Source organism: Parasteatoda tepidariorum, chromosome 7 (assembly GCF_043381705.1).
Source record: "Parasteatoda tepidariorum isolate YZ-2023 chromosome 7, CAS_Ptep_4.0, whole genome shotgun sequence".
In the NCBI taxonomy this organism is placed as follows: domain Eukaryota; kingdom Metazoa; phylum Arthropoda; class Arachnida; order Araneae; family Theridiidae; genus Parasteatoda; species Parasteatoda tepidariorum.
In genome coordinates this window covers 55771994-55793986 of record NC_092210.1, presented here as the reverse complement: position 1 = coordinate 55793986, position 21993 = coordinate 55771994, and the positions used below count along the sequence as shown (strand labels likewise).

At 29.7% G+C, this 21993-nt stretch overlaps 1 protein-coding gene across 1 annotated transcript in view; it reads right to left on the bottom strand.

Moving 5' to 3' along the window:
• Positions 1–21993, bottom strand: part of LOC107437424 (putative sodium-dependent multivitamin transporter) — a 100791-nt gene that overhangs the window by 9811 nt on the left and 68987 nt on the right. Inside the window, exons 4-5 of the mRNA XM_071183781.1 lie at positions 2338–2476; positions 391–604 (exon numbers count right to left, since the gene is read on the bottom strand). Coding sequence (XP_071039882.1) covers positions 391–604; positions 2338–2476 — 353 coding nt within the window. The remainder of the gene's footprint in view (positions 1–390; positions 605–2337; positions 2477–21993) is intronic.

Here is a 21993-nt window from a genome sequence, read left to right as displayed (position 1 = left end):
ATATATATATATATATGTATATAAAATATATATATATATATATAAAATATATATATATGTATATAAAATATATATCTTAAAACAATAAAAATAGGAAAATAACAAGTTTTTATGTTTAATCTACAGATGATTCCTCTTTCAATTTCTGGATAATTACGCCAATGATAATTAGATGATATAATATACGTTACGATTAGAGGATATTATATACGTTCATAATAAAAAAAGTATTGTACAAAGTTGTTTGTTTTAGTGACTTTTTATCTAATTATTTTGAAAGGATGATCTTAGTCTAATTAAAACTTAAAGGAAGGAAAAGAAAAACCATGTTACTCAAATTGATGCTTGAAAATATGCATCAGAAAATATAGACTAAAATTTTGAACGTACACAGTATTTTTACCATCCACACAACTTTCCTGTCAGATATAACTCCTCGCTTTCGTTCATACAGTGGTTTGATGAAATCCAGAACAGTCACAGTTGAAGCTGAATTAAGGCAAGAAGATATAGTACTCAAAGAAGCACTAAAAATACCAGCAATACAAATCCCCGTCATTCCAGGTATTGAACTGAATTTGTTAACAATGAATGCAGGAATAATCTAAAATTTAAAATGCGTTATATTTTAAATTATGTACTTTTGGTAAGTAATAAAGACATTTTCAGTTTAAAGGGAAAAAACCCTCTGAAGGAAAAAAATCCTCCTTAAAATTTAAAACTATATGCATAGCTGCCAACTCTTCCGGTTTCCCGGGGAGATTTTATTTTCTTATTTAAAGTGATAACGAATCTCATGTTATTCCATTAAACGCTTTAAATAATACTAATAATTATAAATAAGTTTTACCATCACTACATATAAATAATTACAGCAAATTTATGAAAGCACAATAGTATTAACGATAGGAAATTTCTACCTGTCAAAATACAAATATATTTGCCAGTAAGATTGTTTTTTAATAATTGTTTTGCTACCACTAGGAAAAGTTATTCTCGGAAAGAGTGAAAGTTGGCAGGCTTATGATTAATTGTTTAGAAGTATTTTTGAATTTTTAAGCCTATAATGAATAGATTTACTTAAAAGTTACAATATGCATAATAAAAAAAAATTCACATTGATTTAATGAAAACTTTAAACACAATTCATAATTGCTATTTTATACTGTTTTTAAAGCATTAATGAATGAAAATACCTTCTTAAAACCAATTCTATCTTATCGAACAAGTACAGATAAAAAAATGTATACTCTCACTAAAAAAACATAAATGAAACGTATCTTTTCATTTAGAAAATGAAAGAAAGGATCAAATCATTAAATTGCATGAGATTTTGATAATATAATCTATAGGAACAGCAATGAAAGAAGGAATAATATTTATGTTGCAGCATCACACGTCAGCCAAAGTTCTAAGTTTAAAACCTTTAACTCAGTTTATTTCGTTGATTAGTTTTCACCGCGAAGGCACTTAGTTAATAATTCGATTATTTATTTTGAATATATAATTTTTTCTAGCTCAACGGAACTCAAAAAGATTTTTTCATCTTAACATCTAAGTACAGGAATAATACTACAGCACATGAGTTGAGAAAGCCACGATGATGAAAGTATATCTTCAAATATATATATATGTAATTTATTACAATCAGTAATAAATTGAAGATCGTCAGTTAAATTATGGAATGAGGTAACGCTGTTGGCCACTAACAGGGAGTCCTATGAAAACCATAAGGGACCTCTTATACTACAAACTAAAATGATGAAAAGTAAGTAATTTTTGAAAAAAACTTCCGGGTGTCACAAAACTGACCGGAATTTTTGGACTGTGAGGAGAGAAAAATTGAGCTGGCTGCGTTCTGCTTAGAAAAGCGTCGTCATATCATCGAAAAATTTTGGAACTTATAGTCACGGTGAGATAAATTTACTACGTGTGATGTTTCACTCTTAATTGTTGTGGAAAGAGGCGTATGTTCATGGAAGACTTAGTGATAAATCACATTTCCAAATTGTTTAGAAGAAAATTTTTGTGTTCGTTTTTAGTGTAAACCGCAGCAATTTTCCCATGCACCAAAATAATTCTCTTATTCTTTACATTTTTATCTAGAGAAAATGTTAGGACATTTTTAAATACTCATCTAAAACCAATACTAAACAGCAGTTTAATGTAGAAGTATCCTCTTTGAAAAAAATATGTCTTTTTACTTTATTTTATTAAATTATACAGTAAATACAGTTGAGTTTCATTTTCACACATAGTTGAACATGTGTATAAATATATATTTGAATGTATATTTATACACATAGTTGAATTTTACTTTCTATAAATGTTACCTACTTGATCATATCTTTTAATTCCTGTTTGTTCTTTATTTAAAACTGGATCACAGTGATAATAAACAGAATATAATATCAGTCCAAGCGTATGACATGAAAGTAATGACAATGATGCAGGAATAATACTCATTTGAAATGTCCTGAAAAAAGTTTTCTGCTTTTAACTCTTTTCAAAATATAATTGCTAATACTTATATTTTGGAAAAATTTAAACACTTATTATGACAATTGTTGAATAGTGAAAATTAAAGCCTTCCGAAATTAAATTCTTGTAGATTGATTACTACAACTAGAATTTATTTCAAAGTATATTTTTAACTCTCTGTTAAAAAATATTGGATTTTTGATTTATTATTCTAAAAATTAGCATTTTGTCATCCAGAAAGTAATTATTTTGTTCAGCTGAATTAAGCTGTCACACAAATATGACTATAGTTGTCACAAATGACAGGCACTAATGATACGGTAGAAGAAGATTGAAGAGACATTGAACTTTTAGAAAAGTTTTAGAAAAATCTGATCTAAGATAAGAATAATGAATCTCCATTAAAACATAATTACTTAAAAAACTCAATAGACATGAAATAGTAAGATACGGAATGCAATAATATATAATTAATGAATCATAAGCTCACCGAACAAAAAATTAGTCACCCTACTCCGCAAGCACAGATGAATCGGTAGGATTCGTTAGACGACACAGTGGTCAAGTGACGTGCACACTGTTTCAACGTGATCAAAGGCAATTAGCTATCAGTGAGATATTTTTGCTTGAAGCGGAAATTGTGTGTAAATATGGGTAAGTGTAAGGTTGTGATAGAGTGTAAAAGGGAGCAATTGTGTTTTGCCGTGCCCATGGTCATTCGGTGAATGAAGTTGCTAGATTTGCTAGTGTTTCGATGCGGACTGTTCAACGAGTCTACAAGTAGTGGTGTAATACATGTGGTCAGGAAAGACGACGTCAGAATTGTGGTCGGGAAAAGCTCCAGCATGAAAAGGACCGGAGACGTGTTTCAATTGACAGAGAAATTGCTTCAGTTAGTAAATTAAGGTTCATCCCAACCTGTTAGTGAGAGAACACTGCGACGAGAGCTGCATGCAATGAACATTTGGTGTCGAACATGTCGTAAGAGGCCATTGCTCAAACAGGCACATAAGGCAGCGCGACTTCAGAGGGCTAGAAGTCACCGAACGTGGACAGTTGCTGACAGGCGGAATGTAATATGGTCTGATGAATCCCGTTTTTGCCCTTATTCAAAAGACGTACTTCGTCGAGAGCTATGGAGAGTAGGTAAAGCATTTCATCATGACTGTGTGCAAAGTCAGGTTCAAGCCGAAGCTGGGTCTGTCATGCTTTGGGGGCATTTTTCTTATTATGGATTTGGTCCTCTCACTGAGGTGGCCACTAACAAGAACCAACACGTTTACTTGAACATTCTGGATGATTAGATGTTCCCTTTCAGTCAACATCCTAATGAAGAGTGTGTTGTCCATACCCCTATTTTTCAAAATGACAACAGCGAAGATCACCGGGCTGGAAGAATATATGACTAGTTTTATGAACACTCAATCACATCTCGACTGGCTGGCGAAATCACCTGACTTCAATCTCATTAAAACTTTGTGGAACATGTTAGAACAACGGGTAAAACGCCGAAATCAGCAACCTCACAATTTCGTAGATTTGCACTATCAAATCCTCAGAGAGTGGCTTATACTGGATTCGACGTACCAGCAAAACCCATGGACTCAATTCCCAACCGAATCCAGGCAGTTTATCGAATCCAGAGGTGGTGTTACACGCTATTAAATGTTTTTCATTATTTCTCTAAGGGTGTTTTGCTTATTACTTTCATTCTCTGAGAAATTTAGTCCATTATTTTTATTTGAAGTAAAGTTTCCTTTTAATCAAATAAGATATACAATAATATAAGTATGCGTATTAAAATCTCAAACTACTTGAATTTGACCAGAATTGTGTGGCTTGAAATGAAGGAAGTTCTTTCGTGAAAATAAGTCTATTTATTAATGAAAAGTATATAGAAAAATGTTTTCAGTAAAATAAATAAAAGGATTTAGCATTTAGTTATATGCATGGTGTTCGTTAATGACGGCACATAATAGGTAGTTATTAAATCTTTATCAAAAATGATTCCAAATGAGTTGAATTTACCCAAAGGTGTTTCTTTTTTTTCTCTTCCTTATAAAATATTTTAATGGTTGTCTAAAAAACAACATTTGATACGAATGAAAAGTTTACAGATAGAAGAATGACTTCTCTATTTTCATTAATTACGCTTTTAAAAATTAGTATATACTAATTTTTATCTGTAATTTTAAGAAAAAAACGTTTAGATTTGGTGATTAGTTTAAATTATTTGCCATTTAATCACAAATTAGACATTAAAAAGCTTGACCTCTTTATAATAACACATTGAAAATCGAAACAATTTCGGAAATTTCTTTGGCATAAGCCTACAATATGAAATGAAGACATTTCATATCCTTTCCTGAAACAAGAATTTTCGAAATCCAATGATGAAACAAAATTACAATCAAATTGTAGAAGAAAGTATACAATTGTAAAAGGAAATTATACAATTTTATGATGTTTTCAAAAACAAGTAGAAAGCAAGAAAAACCAACCAACTGAAAAATTATGATTTGATTAGGAAAAGAATAGTAAAGCATCAGAGTTAAATAATTTTATACTTATTGAAGAAGGGATTATAGTAAAGACCATTCAATTGAAAATTAATGTCACATCGTTTGAGACTTTGATCCTTTTTAAGATATTTTGAAATCCTCGAAAATTTTCCTTAATTTTTGAGAATTTCATAAAAAAAACTAATGATGCGAAACTGTTTAAATTATTAAAGTGATGTTGTTAGAACAAATTATGACAAAAGTGTCTGAGTCGTCAACGTTGTTTAGTGATATGATTTAAAAATCTCATTAGAAAAGCCATCTTTGCTTCAATTGCTCATTGAATTATGAACAAATATAACGAAAGAAGTTTTAATTTTGGAATAAATATTCGTAAAAAAGTCAGAAGGGAATATAAGTTGCTTCGAAGACATCACAATTTTGTCAGTATATTTTTTTTATCACTTGCCAAGACAAGATCAGAGAAAGCGCAATCTATCCAAATACTAATTTTTTTTGAAAAACTGAATCCTGCCTTAAACCTTAGAGAACGAAAAATATATTCAGTATTTACAGCTAGATAGCACATCCGTCTTTCACGGACGGAAAAAACCGTCTTTCTTAATTTTTTCAAATTAACAATTCTTATAGATTTGTTACGAGTTTAGTTTTTACCTTTCATTAAACACTATTTTTTATTAAAAGCATTTTTTTATTAAAATGCGAATTTAAACAATTTTTTTTTCTTGACGATTCACTAAATGTAACATTAAAATTAAAAACTATTTAATTAAATGTTATTTTCTATTTCATCAGCGTATATTTTGTTTCCCACAATTCTATTTAGATAAAATTTAAAGCAAATACTTTTATATTTCCATACATCAAAATTTGATATCAAAATTTTGATATTAATCAAAATTTGAGCCAAAATTTTGACGGAAAAAATGACGAAAATGTAGATAAAATTGAAATGGTAGACATTTTAATTTTATCTACATTTTCGTCATTTTTTCCGTCAAAATTTTGGCTCAAATTTTGATTTGTCAACGAGATTATTTAGCAGTAGTATAAATCATTACAGCTTATTATTACTTTATAGTTCAGTTCATAATTTTAATTGCGCATGTTTGAAAGACACAATTTTGTACAAAACTTGTCAGAAAATTAAACATAAAACACTGTTAAGAGTTTCATACGGTAAAATAACCAGCAGTAGTTTGTCCATGCAATAAACAATAAAGTTTATGATTAGAAACATTTCCTTATCTTAAAAGTTATGGAAATGGTACGGTAAAGCAACCGTTAACACAAAACTAGACGGTTTCGTAACCATTTGCAACTAACATAGTTCCTAAACCATAAAAATGAAATTTAAATTGACATGGGAGTTCTGTGGAGGTTATGTCATTTTTGCGTGGATGATAGTTTCGTATTTTAAAAGTCACAGATTGACGAATGCAGGACTCTTCAGGTGTTGAAGGAATGTCAGGAATATTGTGGTATCAACGCTGGGATTCGATGAAATGGCTTCGTTAGGTGGGCCTAGTTGGCGCATATAGAATTCTGGTTGCTATTAGGTAAAAGCAATTAATAAACGTTTTTTTCTCACTCATAACACATTGCATATAATCTTTGTTATGGTTATTTGAATATTATGGTTGTATATATGGTAAAATGACAATGAAATAAATTGTTATTTAGCCATTTTTAAAGATAAAATTCTGACAGTGCAGATTTAGAAGTAAATATAATCTTTAACCATTATGTTGCTTATATCTACACCATATGTGTTTTCACGATTACTACATAAACTAACAAAATAAGTTTAAATATAAGCAACAGAATAGTTTTAAATAGTTTAACTTCACCAAATGAAGATTAAATATCTCTATAATTAAAATCAAACTGATGTGTCTTTTTAAAAATATTTAATTAAGTACTAGTAAATCAGGGTTAAATAAATAACTTACAGGCAAATACGATTATAAGTTTTAGTAATTTTAATCTGATGACTGACTAAGATTTTTGGATATTTTTTGTTTAAATAAGAAAATTACACCACTCGTTATCTAGCTTTAAGTTGCGTAATCTTTTTATGTTCTATTGAGAAATATTTGCTTTAATGTTTTTTTAAATATTAAGAATATTTCATTTGCAAATTCAAGAATTATTTTAAAAATTAAAATTTCGGAAATATTTCATGCATAAATTTGTCTTTTTTTTCTGCTTCTGCAATGCAGTTTTAAGCGTAATCGCAAGATTCCAAAAGTTAATATATTTTTAATTGCTTTAATAATATTTTATTTTAAAAATGTTTTATAAAGATAGTATTTGAAATTATATTGTATAGTATTGTATAGTTATAAATCATTCTAACTAAATTATGATATTAAACCTATACTAGTAAAGGAGACTTTTTACCAAAATAAATTTACCTTTTTGAAGATAAAGAATATTTAAATATCCTGGATAATAAAATTGAATAAAATGTTTGGATAGATCAGAATTTGTTGCCTTCTGTCAATAACTAGTAAGTTCACTTGTCGCCGTTGCCCAATCTGCGTTCTAGAAAGTTTATAGAAACATGCAAGTACGAAAATTAATTTATTGCTTAAATAAGGCAGCATAGAACATAAAAAAATTTTGTTAATAGGTCCATTCTGAAGTAGATTGTCACAGAATCACTAACCTGTAACCCGAAATTAATATTTCTCGAAATTCTTAAATTACTCATACTGTAATATATTTTGCCGTTGCTAAATAATGATCCAATTTGCAAATCCTTATTGTCACCATTTAGGCACCTGTAAAAAGATACCTATAAATAAAATAAAGTTCATGTTTTCATCTTAATATATCGAATTTAACCTTACCTGACAAGAGATTTTATTTTTTTTCCGGCTCAGCAAATTTCGATTGAAAGTTTCAGACAAGAAGTATATTAGTAACCGCGAATGTTGATTGCGAATTCAAAGTGAGGAGATATATTTAAACTGGATAATGTTTAATGAAAAGTAGTTGTTAAAAATTCTAGATTATTAAAAGCAATTAGTTTTAAATATTTAGTGGTTTGAAGTACACTGAGGGAAAAAAATCTCAACCCCGTGAAGGAGTTGTGCTAGATAAACTAAATTTGGTAGACTTGTTTATACAACTAAAAGATGATGACTATTAAATTTCGCTCTTGGCGAAAAGTTTCGTAAGTACGTATTCGTATTCTACAGATTGTAAGCGTTATTTTTCGTTAAATTTGGACATAGTAAGTTGCTGTTAGTCAAGAATGCCTTTAATAAAACTAAGAAGCCATTATCAACAGCTCACTGACTTTGAACGTGGTCGTGCAATAGGGCTGAGAGAAGGTGAATTTTCTTTCCTCGATATTGTGTGTGTGTGCGGAAAGACATGAGCGAAATGTATCCACTGTGCATGGTTGTTGGAAGCAATGGTCAAGCGAAAGTACCGCTTCAAAAAGTCAGGGTCCAGGGTGACCTCATGGCACTACTCAGAGGGAAGACCACCGTACACGACGTATGGCTGTGGAGCACCGTATTGCGTCTGCATCAAAAATTCAAGCTGCAGTTGGCCCTGCAGTGATACAAAGAACTGTTAAAAATCAGCTATTTCAAGTACAGCTCCAAACAAAACGCCCTGTAGATTGCATTCCACGCACTCCAAACTATTGCCGTTTACGACGTGAGTGATGTCGAGTTAGAACTCACTGGAGGACAGAGTGGAGATCTATTGTGTTTTCAGGTGAAAGTCATTCTGCCTTGGTGCAAGTGATAGCTGTATATTGGTTAGACTTAGGCCAGGTGAACGCCTGCTGCCGACAGGTCTCCGGTGTAGACACACTGAACCTATACCTGGAGTTATGGTCTGAGGAGCAATTTCCTATGACAGCAGGAGCACTCTAGCGGATATTCCATTGCATCTTGAATACAAATTTGTACTCCAATCTGGTGATTCAACCTGATTTGTTGCCATGAGAAGCATTCAAGGGGATATTTTTCAAAAGGATAACGCTCGTCCTGCTGTTGTAACCCAGCATGCTCTACAGAATGTCGACATGTTGCCTTGGCCTACAAGATCACCAGATCTGTCCTCGAAAGAGCACGTAAGGGACGACAACTTTAGCGTCATCCATAACCAGCATTAGCTATCCCGGTTTCGACTGACCAAGTGCAAAAGACATAGAACTCCATAACACAAAATGACACACGGCATCTGTATAATCCAATGCATGTCCGTTTGCATGATTGCCTTAAAAATTCTGGTGGTTACACAGTTAACCATGCACCAGTAGTTCATATTCGCAATGTCTTTTTCTCTTAATTGCTTTAACCTGTGATCTTAAAACTTTAATCAATTAAATATGTTATTCAGACAAACGCATTGTCGAAATTTCATTACTCTACAATAATTTCTTNATATATATATAGAATATATAAATATTCAATAGAATCAAAAATCATTTTGGAGCAGTTTTAAATTACAAAATTATTTATTTAGAAGTTTTATAAAAATCGTAAAAATCTCAGCAGGACTTATTTTTAATTAGGTGCATGTGCGGAAAAAAATTTTAAAAAATTTTCCTTATTTTGTCGAGAACCGTACTAGGCAACTAATGAAAAAAGTTTGTTCAAATATCTAAGAAATTTTAAAAGTGTTAAGTAATTTCCAAAGTTATTTTTATACTTTACAAACGTTTTACAATAGTGTCAAATACCTCTTACTACAAAATTCATTACAAGAAAAAAAATTTAAAAAATTTAAAAATGCTGAACTACATTACGTTAAAAATTTTTTGTCCAAAGTAGTCTTCAAAGTAGTACTTTCTTTTAAAAAATTTTAAATGATTCGGGGTTTTCTAGAAATTTTATATTGTATCATTAGACAGAAATAATAACAAGTTATAATACCTTACAATAATGGTCCAAAAACCAAAATGTGATGGTATAGAGAAAGAAAACATGCTTTTATTGGAGATAATCCCCCACAAAACCGGTCTAACGTTTAATAAATCTTGCTAAATAGTACAAAATAAAAGGTCAGGAAAACCCCTGATCATTTTGCGCTTTCTTTTAAAAAGTAGAAAAACTCCTTAAAAAATTGCTTGAAGTCTTAAGATATTTAAATCAAACTTTTTTCATTAGTTGCCAAGTACCTCTCAGTACAAAATTCACTACAGGTAAAAAAAAAATTAAATTTTTTCCATGCATGCATAGCATAAAAAGATACTACTTTAAAATCTTATATCTTGAGCTTTTTTTAACTCTCTTTTTATAATTCTAAATAAATAATTTTGTAATTAGATTTAAATACTTACTCTAGGTTTTTAAAATTTTTCGCGGTTATTAAAAATAATAACTAAACTAATCGATACAAGATACAAGTTTATTACTTGATTTTCTAACATAGTATTAAAAATACTTGTTTTCTTTCGTAATTTTTTGTAGGTCTTCCAACCTCTGATAGCTTTAAAACTGGTAGCTACGTATAAAAAAATCGCATGAACTAAACATCTCTAAGGTTACAAAATTATCCTTTAGTATTTCTTTAAGAAATTTTAAAAAATTTTAAAAACTCAAAGTGTCTTTTTATTGCAGGGTAGTGTATTTAGATTGAAAGAACTAATTCATTATTATGGACAGTATTAACTGTATTAATCAAGTGTAGAAAGTAAAATATTATACAATCATCACTAGCAAATGAAGTCTTAAGAATAAAGAAATCTTAGTAATGTTTTTAGCTTCCTACCATACTTAATAACTTTAAAATTATATCAATACTAATACATTTCGTTATAAACATATACTGTTACATATTAAAACGTAGCCATGGCGTTTATAATTAATATTAAAGACACATTGATTCAATATCATTCAGAACCTCCCCTGTTGTCAATGTCCTGATATCATTCCTGATTGCCCTGTCCTGATATCATTCTCTGTCTGTTGTATAATATCAATTATGAATAATGATTTTGCTGTATATACCTTATTAGATATATACAGCTAACTGAAACAGAACTAAATCACGTATTTAAGTATACAACATTTTTTTTTTCTACGTTAATTCCATATCTATTATTCCAATGTCATTTTAAAAATAATTTTAAAATGACATTGAGAACTTAATTTTAATCACTTTAGTAGAAATTAGGGCATTAATAGATCCCTTCAGTAAGATTTATTATACATCACATCTTATTAAATTTATTTTTAATATAAAATTTGTGAATCACAAATGTTACTTTTAAACATAATGAATAGATCTGTAATAGTAAGAGACTAACATTAGTTACAGTCACACAGAAGTTAATTATCAACTATCAATTACCATTAAAAATTCTATTATTCTAAATATATACAAATGGCATTTATGAAGCACATAATAAAATAAACAAATTAAATATTGCATGCTTACTTAAACATTTCCAATCGATTGTCTGAGTTGGCTTGATTATATATTTTAGATATACCACCTGCATCTCCTATTCCAGCAATATACAATGAGGTTAAACATACCAGTATAAGTGCAGCTTGGTAAACGTCAGTCCATAAAACAGCTTTCAAACCACCCTAAAATTACTCACATTTTTAATATTTTTCCTTAATTATTTAATTAAATTATTATAGTTGTGATTATATAACTGTGATATTATTAACTCACTGCAAGTACAGATTATGGGGTATTAAAGTAAACGAAAACTTTAAAGGCATGCTTATGTTCACAAAAACATAAAAAATAACTATTTTAAATTCAATGCCTTCTAATATATTGTTTGAGAAATTCCTCGATAAAAATTAATAAAGAATTTTCAATATGCTATAAAAAATATAACAATGAAAGTTTATATCTCCTTTCTCTTCAAAATTATAATTTTAATGGGATTTTGCTGTGTAGCTCTATGAAAATCAAACTAAGGAAAAATGGAAACTATAGAAAGTGAGATGGAAATTAATCAAAAGTGTGGATGATTAATACTACTGAAATCTTTAAGAGTAGATAATTAAGAAAAGATGAAAGATGCAGAATAAAAAAAACTGATATACATATTGAAAGACAATAAATCTGTTTCATAAAATTAGAAACTAAAAGCTGAATATTTTCTTAATAATTATTTTGTATCAAGTATTAAATACAAAGCCTATGTCAAAAAATTCGATGATCAAAATTAACGTCGTAACATTAAGTTTCAAGTTCAGTCTTTAAGTTCCCCATTGGCAAAATGGTTGTTGTCTAATTTTTTTTGGAAAAGAAACTTTATTGTGTTTTTATTTTGGACATCTTTAACTGTTAATCCTGAACTGCTTCGCAGACATATTTAAATGTAGCTCAGACACATTCTATGTAAATTCTTTTGATGACTGAATAGACATTGAACAGCCAATCGAGATGAATGTTAACTTTTTCGGATTGGTACAAGGGTGTTTGATGGAGATTGCAAGCTGCATCATACACCCGTTTCGGATTCACAAGTTCATATATAGAAATAGGATTTGAAAGCTGGGCTTTTTTCCAATTTTATATGAATAGTGAATGAATCATTTAAATTGCGTGGAAGACAGTATACGGTCTTGTGCAAGTTATTCGGTCGGTACGTTGATAATGGATCCCTTTATCTTTAACTGGTGATCAACATCTAGATCTCGTATTTGCATGAAAGGGGTTCGGGAAGTCACCATTCGCTCTTCGGTAGGGTCTTCGGTAATTCTCTCAACCACTTTGGTACTTTAGTGAGAGACGGGCTTCATGCTTGCGTTTGTAAACGGAATCTTTTCGTTCTTCCACTTGCGTGTAACGCTTAAGGTATTCCCGTCTACGTTCTTTGACTTTTTCAGCCTCGGTAAGTGTAGACCTTGACATCGTTTTTTTCTTGCTTCAACTCTAACTTTTCGGACCGTGTCAATCAGTGTGAACTATCTTTATTTGTGATATTCACCTGAATTAGTAAACGATCCAATTGAAAACGATCCAGTTTGAACTATAGGTTAGAATTTCTGATTCTAAATTAAAACAACGAAAACAAAAATATCGTTCAAATTATGAAATTCTCTTTTATTCACAACTCAATACTAACAAAGTTTCATTATTATTCGTGAGATAATTCCTTTTAACTATTATGTGCATTACTTTAATAACAGTTAAGTTATATTCACAGTTTGCTCATGGTGGGAAATTAAGATTAATACTCCTTGTGTGTTTGAAATATTTAAATTATTGTGTGTATTACCTCAACAATATAAGCTCGTAGAAGTTTACAATCCAAGTCCCTCATTAAAACACATAAAGAAGTCCATTTAAAATCAAAATTAAAATTGTCAATTTTCGTAAATAATAACAATATGTACAATATATGTATAATAATATAATAATAATATAATATAATAATAATTTTTAAATAATATGAAATAGCACTATAAACTCACTACAGAGCAGTAAAGAGTACAAATTACTCCTAAAGATATCACAGATAGTTCTATAGACAAGTCTGTAACAGCACTGAAAGCTAATACTGCTCCATAAAGATTCAGAACAATAAAGAATATCTAAAAATAAACAGTAAAAACTATATAAATGAAAGATCAAAATATTGATGCTGTAATATTAAAAATTGAAGTGAAATAGAATGAGAAGTTAGGAGACAAAAATTTATTATTTACCATTTGTACAACGAAGAACGCTGATATAATGTATCTTGTCTTGCTTCCGAACCTCATTTCCAAAAACTGAAAAGATTTTTTAAAATTGTTTTTTGTTTTTAAAACAAAAAAATTGTTTTTAAAGCAAAAGTTGTATTTTAAAACAAATTATTGCTAGTTTCATTTTAATTTTAAGCAATTTTCATATTCTGCGTAACTTAAAAATTACTTTCGGAAAAAAAAAATTACTCTCAAAAAATTTTCTGGTGTCTCATTTTAGTACAAATTATTGTATCTAAGAACGCAAGAGATGTTTTATATGATTCTAAGAAACATTTAATTTAAAAAAAAAAAATAGAGTTTCAAATTTTAATAAAAATGAAAATATTGAAGATTTCAAATTGGCAATTTTAAACTTGTTTTAAAGAAGGTAACCATTAATATAGTTTTTTTTAGCTTTATTCATTATTTGTTATTATTATATTAATAAAATTAAATAGATAAAAATGGAATTCGATATTTTACTAATTTATAATTTTTCTTAAAATACTTATTAAACACCAAATTATATTTTTCAATTTCCAGGAGAAAACTAAAGCAAGAACTTGATTTTTGCTGCCTTAAATACAAAAATGTATGTCAATTTCAATCAAAAACGAATAAATTTATAAACTAATAATTTTGATCCAGTTATAAATAAAATTTTAAAAAAAAGGCATTTACCTTGTGAACTGTTGATACACCACACTGTAAATATGCTGGTATAAAACCCAAGATGAAATAACCATTCCAATGGACATCATTTGAAGTGATATAGCAAATTGGAAACCACATGGAAAGCTCGAAACGCGTGTTTCCGTGAATGAAAAAAGCTCAAAACGCGTGTTTCCGTGAATGGAAAAAGCTCGAAACGCGTGTTTCCGTGAATTGAAAAAGCTCGAAACGCGTGTTTCCGTGAATTGAAAAAGCTCAAAACGCGTGTTTACGAAAACGCATATAGCTCAAAATGCGTGTTTGCAAAAATGGGCATAGCATCTGATTTCATTTTTTGACATCTTTCATGAGTATTTTTTTAAAAAATAAACTTATAAATCGAAATAAATTTTGATTTTAATCATCGTGAAGGAATTCCAGATTTTTATCACGTGATGATAATCGGAATAAATTCGTTCTTTCTATCTTTTTTAAGAGACTTCAAAAGTCAACGATTGCTTTCACAAGGGATTCGCTGCGGGTGCCATAAATTTATAATAGTAATTGTAAATTTACGTTTACGAAATTAGAATTTAAAATTCACTTTATCGTTAGAGTCCGAATACGAAGAACTCACCTGAAAAGTAACATTTATAATATTCCTAGAGACCGCAACCTCGAAACCCGGAACTTTACCCAGTAATGATTATGCTTAGTGTTCAAATGAGTAAGGAAAAGTAAGCACGCAATTCCCAGTTTAGTTGTTGAATGTGAGTTGATTACTGAAATTGAGCATCTTTTTTTCCCTTTTTTGCTGTGTCTATTTTCGTAAACACGCATTTTAGAGCTTCGTCCATTTTCGTAAACACACATTTTGAGCTTCGTCTATTTTCGTTAAAACTCATTTCGAGTTATGTATAAATTCAAAAACTCGCTGATGAACGGGATTTTACGCCATTTTTCGACCAACCAATATGCGTTTTGTTGTCATTTTCTTACTTCCTCTGAAATTCGATGGATGTCAATTATAAGTTAAAATCAGTTATAAGGCAATCGAGTTTTTCGATTATAAGTTACGATTAATAAGCTGCTTAAAATAAAACTTTATACTTTAAAATTTTATCATTTTTCATATAATCGATAACAAAATCTAAATTGTAATTTTAAATTTCCTGGAAAAAATTTAAGTTATAATTAATTTTTTGAGTCTTAAATACAAAAGAAATAATCATATTCAACCGAGAACTGATAAATTGGTTGAATGAATTTTGAAATAATTCTTACCCACATATAAACAAAATATTCACACAAAAAACATTTACCTCGTAAACTGTTGATACACCACACTGGAAATATACTGGTATAAATACCCAAGATGCCAAAACCATTCCAATGGGCATCACTAGAGGTCCTATAGCAAATTGGAAACCATATTTGTATACTTCCGCGGGTGCGGAAAGTATACAAGAGGGTGATAGGAAAGTCACTACTACTGATAGAATAACTGGTATTCTCGTCATATTCCTACCAGCCAAAATATATTCTGTTGCCGTCATTTTCTTACTTCCTTTGAATTTCGATAAAAGTCCAATACCTACTGAAATCAGTAATGAAATGCATATCACAATGTAATCAACTACACCAAGATAACTTTTACCTTCCATCTTTGTTGCATCGGAGATGGAAATTAAGTGTTAAGAAAGTGTTTCTAAAAAGGAAAAAAAAATAAGTGATGAAATGTAGGGATCATTAAGAGTAAAAAATAAATCCAAAACTAATAAATGTGAGTAATGCAAAATATGATCAATTTTAATCATAGTATTGTATTCTTCTGAAATAATGGCCAGTATCCTTTGTAAAAAAGGAACACTAATTGAACCAAGAATTTATGGATGACAAATAGATAAATAAAGCGCTAACAATCGTTAAATGCATTATTTATCTCCAAATTACAAAAATATCGCTCAAGTCATTCCGTTTCTTTTTCAATTTTCCGGCTGCTTATGCTAGTTTATATGTAATTTTTTTATTTAATTAAAATGTATGTTTTATTATTTTTAAATGAATGCATTAATTGTTTTTCCTAATAATTTACCAAATGAAGAGCTTAGAGGAAGGAAAAGATTCTAAGTGACATTTTGTTAAATTTTGAAACATCAGCTTTAAAAATATTGCAACAGCAATAAGATGATTACGAAACCTATTTTCTCATTCGAAGAATCTTATTTAATGACCTGATGACTGAAATAATCTTCTATATGTACAGTTCGCAAAATAAACAAGAACTTTTAAGCAGTTTTCACAATACTACTCCAAAATTAAAAAAATAATAAAACACCGAATAACTTTAAAACTAATGATCGGAATTTTAGAAAATCGGACTGGATTTTAATGATTTCAAGTGCCTAATCTTAATTATGCTAATTACACAATTAATGCAGACCATATTTTAAATTACGAAATCAGACATAAAAGCCTTTCAAGGAATAAAAATGGCTTCATATTTTTTATTCTAAGAATACAAAGAGGACAGCTGTGATCTGGTAAACATGCTCGCAAATAGTTTAGGCAAAAAAGAGATCAAAAGTAAAAGACTCTTCAATGTTAACTTTAATTTTTGAGAATTTCCCATTATCCCTAGAACTTTTAAAGCGAATCGAAACTTATTTGCACGTGATTATAAAACAAGTTTATCCAAAGAAAATTCCATGCGAAAACTGATTTTTAATAGCTATTTATTTTATTTCAGTATTTTATTTTTCAAATATTAAAAAAAATTTGAATTGTAAGGTATACGCATTTTTACATCATTCTAAAAACTGTAATTTTAAATGTAAAAATACAGCTTATGCACGATATTTGCCGAATAGTCCTTGAAAAATCTAATTTTAAATATACAAATATTTGACGTTTTTTCGAAAGCTCCATAAACAAAAGATTGCTATTCACAGAATCGTCAATTAGGAAATTTCAACGAACAAAACCACGTATGCCGAAATAGTGATATAGTTTTGGACTTGGAAATTTTTAAACAAATTCGAAGATATAACTGGGCAATCATCCTAAACGTAAAAAATTATTGTTTGGAATACCGTGCTGGTGCATACTTAACTTCAAAATCATCATTGTTGAAAATATCGGGTTATGTCCCACACCTTAAAGNCTGTCATTTTCTTACTTCCTTTGAATTTCGATAAAAGTCCAATACCTACTGAAATCAGTAATGAAATGCATATCACAATGTAATCAACTACACCCAGATAACTTTTACCTTCCATCTTTGTTGCGTTGGAGATGGAAATTAAGTGTTAAGTAAGTGTTTCTAAAAAGGAAAAGAAAAAATAAGTGATAAAATATAGGGATCATTAAGAGTGAAAAATAAATCCAAAGCTAATAAATGTAAGTAATGCAAAATATGATAAATTTTAATCATAGTATTGTATTCTTCTGAAATAAAAGCTAGTTTCCTTTGTAAGAAAGGAACACTAATTGAACCAAGAATTTATGGATGACAAATAGATAAATAAAGTGTTAACAATCGTTAAATGCATTATTTATCTCCAAATTACAGAAATATTGTTCAAGTTATTCCGTTTCTTTTTTAATTTTCCGGCGGCTCATGCTAGTTAATACGTAAATTATTTATTTAATCAAAATGTATGTTTTATTATTTTTAAATAAATGCATTAATTGTTTTTCCTAATAATTTACCAAACGAAGAGTTTAGAGGAAGAAAAGGATTTTAAGTGACATTTTGTTAAATTTAGAAACATCAGCTTTAAGAAATATCGCAACAGCAATAAGTTGATTACGAAACCTATTTTCTCATTAGAAGAATCTTATTTAATGACCTGATGACAGAAATAAGCTTTTATGTGTACAGTTCGCAAAATAAACAAGAACTTTTAGACAGCTCTCACAATACTGCTCCAAAAGGAAATAAAAAATAAAACACCGAAGAACTTCAGAACTAACGATCGGAATTTCAGAAAATCGAACTAGATTTTAATGGTTTCAGGCGCCTAATCTTAATTGTGCTAATTACACAATTAATGCAGAATAAATGTAAAAATACAGCTTATGCACGATATTGGTCGAATAGTCCTTGAAAAATCTAATTTTAAATATACAAATATTTGACGTGTTTTACAAAGCTCTATAAACGAAAGATTCCCTGAAACAATGCTATTCACAGAATCGCCAATAATGAAATTTCAACGAACAAAACCACGTATGCCGAAATAGTGATGTAGTTTTGGACTTGGAAATTTTTCAACAAATTCGAAGATATAACTGGGCAGTCATCCTAAACCTAAAAAATCATTGTTTATAATACCGTGCTATGGCATACTTAACTTCAAAATCATCATTGTTGAAAATATCGGGTTATGTCCCACACCTTAAAGAGTAAGATGGCTAAGGGCAAGATGTACCTTTATTATTAAAATTTATCTTATTCAATTTAATCGACTGTGAAATGAAAAAAAAACAAGTTTTGCAAACTTGAAACTTATTTCCCTAAAAGGGCAAAATGGTTTTATTTTCCTTTTAGTTTGATAAGGATAAAAATAAATTCAGTGGGTTGCGTCTCTCTAGTAATAATATTTATGTAAGTAATTTGAGCTATTGAATAAACCTTTTTCTCTTTTTTCTTCTTTTCCCTCTATCATTTAAATTAACTAGAGATTAAACGCCCATGCAACTTTAATAAAAAAATATTGCCTGAATCACCGCAATACTTGACCTTGTTATATGATTATTTTCAGACATTCGATCGCTATGAAGTGTTTAAGAGTTTAAGACAGATTAATGGTAGAAATATTATTGTTTTTTATAGATGAAACAGTTTTCTAAGCAATCCTTATAAAAATATTAGAAAGCTTTATTTTTTCAATTCCATCTGTTTCTTATTTTGGCAAAATCTCAGGATAAAACGCTATAACTACTTAGTATAACAACAGAATAACGTATTAATAGAAATTGCCAAAAGAGATCAAACTTATATTTTTGTTACGCTAAATAAAATTTAAAAAAACATCCTAATCAATATACAGAAACAGTCAGCAAGTATTTTGAAAGACCCATCTACCTATAAAACTAAAGCAGAATGCTATAAATATGTGTGTATGAACATTATACAAATCTGCACTTGAACCAATCCACCCCAAATTTGGTATACTTACATTCGAAGATACGGTGGACCTAATTATTTAGATTTCAACTCTATCTGATGACCGGCTAATGCGCTACGTCCCATAGAACAGAGTTACAACTTAAATAATGTAACAGCAACAAGAATCAAAAATGAAAATTTGAAATTGAAATCATTTTTTTTTAAAAAGCCAATTCATTGAAAAATTTGTGATTTAAGCTTGTTTTTGCAATCACAATTAAAACATGCCTGAAATATGTATATATAAATGTAAAGTGAGTTTTAGTAAGTTAGATTTCTAACTTTTTTCTGTTTTTGATAAACTAAATGTTAAGAATTGGAAATGTAATAGAAAGGGACAACAAATAACGAAACATAAAAGTTTTTAAGTCAGCATTATTTCAGCAAGTAATTTGTTGCAGGATTAAATAATTATTGTAATACCATGACACTAATTTTTAAAAACACTACTTTTTAAAAATACTAGCGCCTTTGATTTGAATTGTTCCGGAGGGCATAAAAAAATCACCTAACTCTAAATGACGCGAATATCGTATTTGTGAGCTTATGTGGGGAAAAAGACATAAGAAACTAAAAAAAAAAAATTTCAATTTTGAAAGCTATAGAAAATTCTTTAAATCTTTTCAAGATCAGGATTTAGATTTCAGATTTTATACTGCTTTCCAGGTCGTTGGGCTACCGAAGCGGGGGTGCCATCCCCTCCGCAGAGGATCAAAATTGTGATGGCATGTCTTCGGATCATCCTCAGGGATGTTTCCCAGACCGTCGCCAATAGCCCATTGTGCAGCTCTAGTGCGACGTAAATGAACTACTACTACTACTATACTGCTTTCCAAAATTAAATAATACCATAATTATTTTCAAATGGCATAGTGACCTCTCTTCAGTTAAAATACTTTTTTAAATAGTGATGGTCATCTTTGTTTATTTGTTTTAAATGTCATTAATTTATTTACTTTTTTGCGTTCAGCATAAGAGTAACTTGCGTAACTAAACCTGTCACAAAAAAAAGCCATAAAAATAAGAAATGTGAAAATACGCAGGAGCGTAAAAAAATGTACCGAGAGTTAAAAGCAATAAAATGATTATTAGTTCAATAATAGTTCAAGAATTGGGTACTTGCACTTTAAAGAAGAAGAAGACCACAGATGTACACACACGTGAATTATGACGTCAACTTCAGCTGATCGCTTATAAGTAAGATGGCGTGTTAAAGGTGAGCAAAATTTCTCCACATAAGTTAGAATGTTGATTAACGTGAAGTTAATTAAATACAGCGCTGTAACGTGCATCAGAATTGCTAAAATATAATTTCTTCCCGTCAACGTCTTTTCTTAACTTGGATTTATTATTTGTTTATAGATTCTATTGTAATGATGATATATTTTGAAGTGATACTTCTTATGCGACTTCCAACAAGGTTGCGTTAAACGTTTAACGCTACATTTTTATTGGCCGGGAAACGAGCGACTAGGGGAAGGACGATTCCATAATGTTAAAAATTTCGTCGGAAGAGTGAAAACAGGGAAAGAGTGAAATTACACTGAGAATATTGGGGATTTTTTGTTCGCTTCCTTGGGGTATTGACTAAATTTCAAAGGTTTACGGTCACCGTTTGCATTTGTTTTTATGTTTATTTTTTGCGACGTTTGCTGTCATTTTCGAACTCGTATAAAATATGTTATTTGTTGAATTTTTTCGTTATGTCTTTGTTTTTGTTATCTGTTTTGCTTTTGTTTTTAAATTTTTTTTTACTTTAAAGTTAGTTAGATCTTAATATATGTATGTTGTCGGCATTGTAGAGAATACTGGATGCTTTTAGGCAAAGTATGAAATGTGAGAATTATACCGGGCAATGAATGGTACTTGACCTTAAAAAAACATCAGTGTAGGGCAGAAGTCGCCAAAATGGTCTATATAGACCCCCAGGGGTCTATTTAACAAAAGCGGGGGTCGATCTGAGACAGGGGGGCGAATGGGGGTCGATCCGAATCGGAAGGGTCGATTGTGGGTCGAAAAAAAAACAGTTCTCAATACGCAAATCACACATACCTAATTAAGTATGTAAAATTTGTGAATTTTTTCTATAATTGACTAAATATCAGTTTCTTTATAAAACATAAATTAATAAACATATATTAATTGGGGTGAAACAAGTATTTACGTACCACCGCTCAGTGGCACGAACTCAGCGCAGTTTATAAGTCATATGCATATGTGCGCTTGTCCAAATGTCACGTGTGACGAGCATTGACGTTACAAATGCAAATATCATGCGCAGTTTCAACTATGTTTGCAAACTGTTAGTTATTGTTTCGATAAAACCATTCGTTTGGTTTAGATATCAATTTTAATTATCAATGCACAAAAAAAAGAAGGTAAGCATTAATAATATGGATTAGCACACCCCGCGATAAAACTATAGCACACTTTGTATTTTTTTACGAAAATTACAAAATTGATCAATTTTGAACCCAATATAGAATTCTTAATAAAT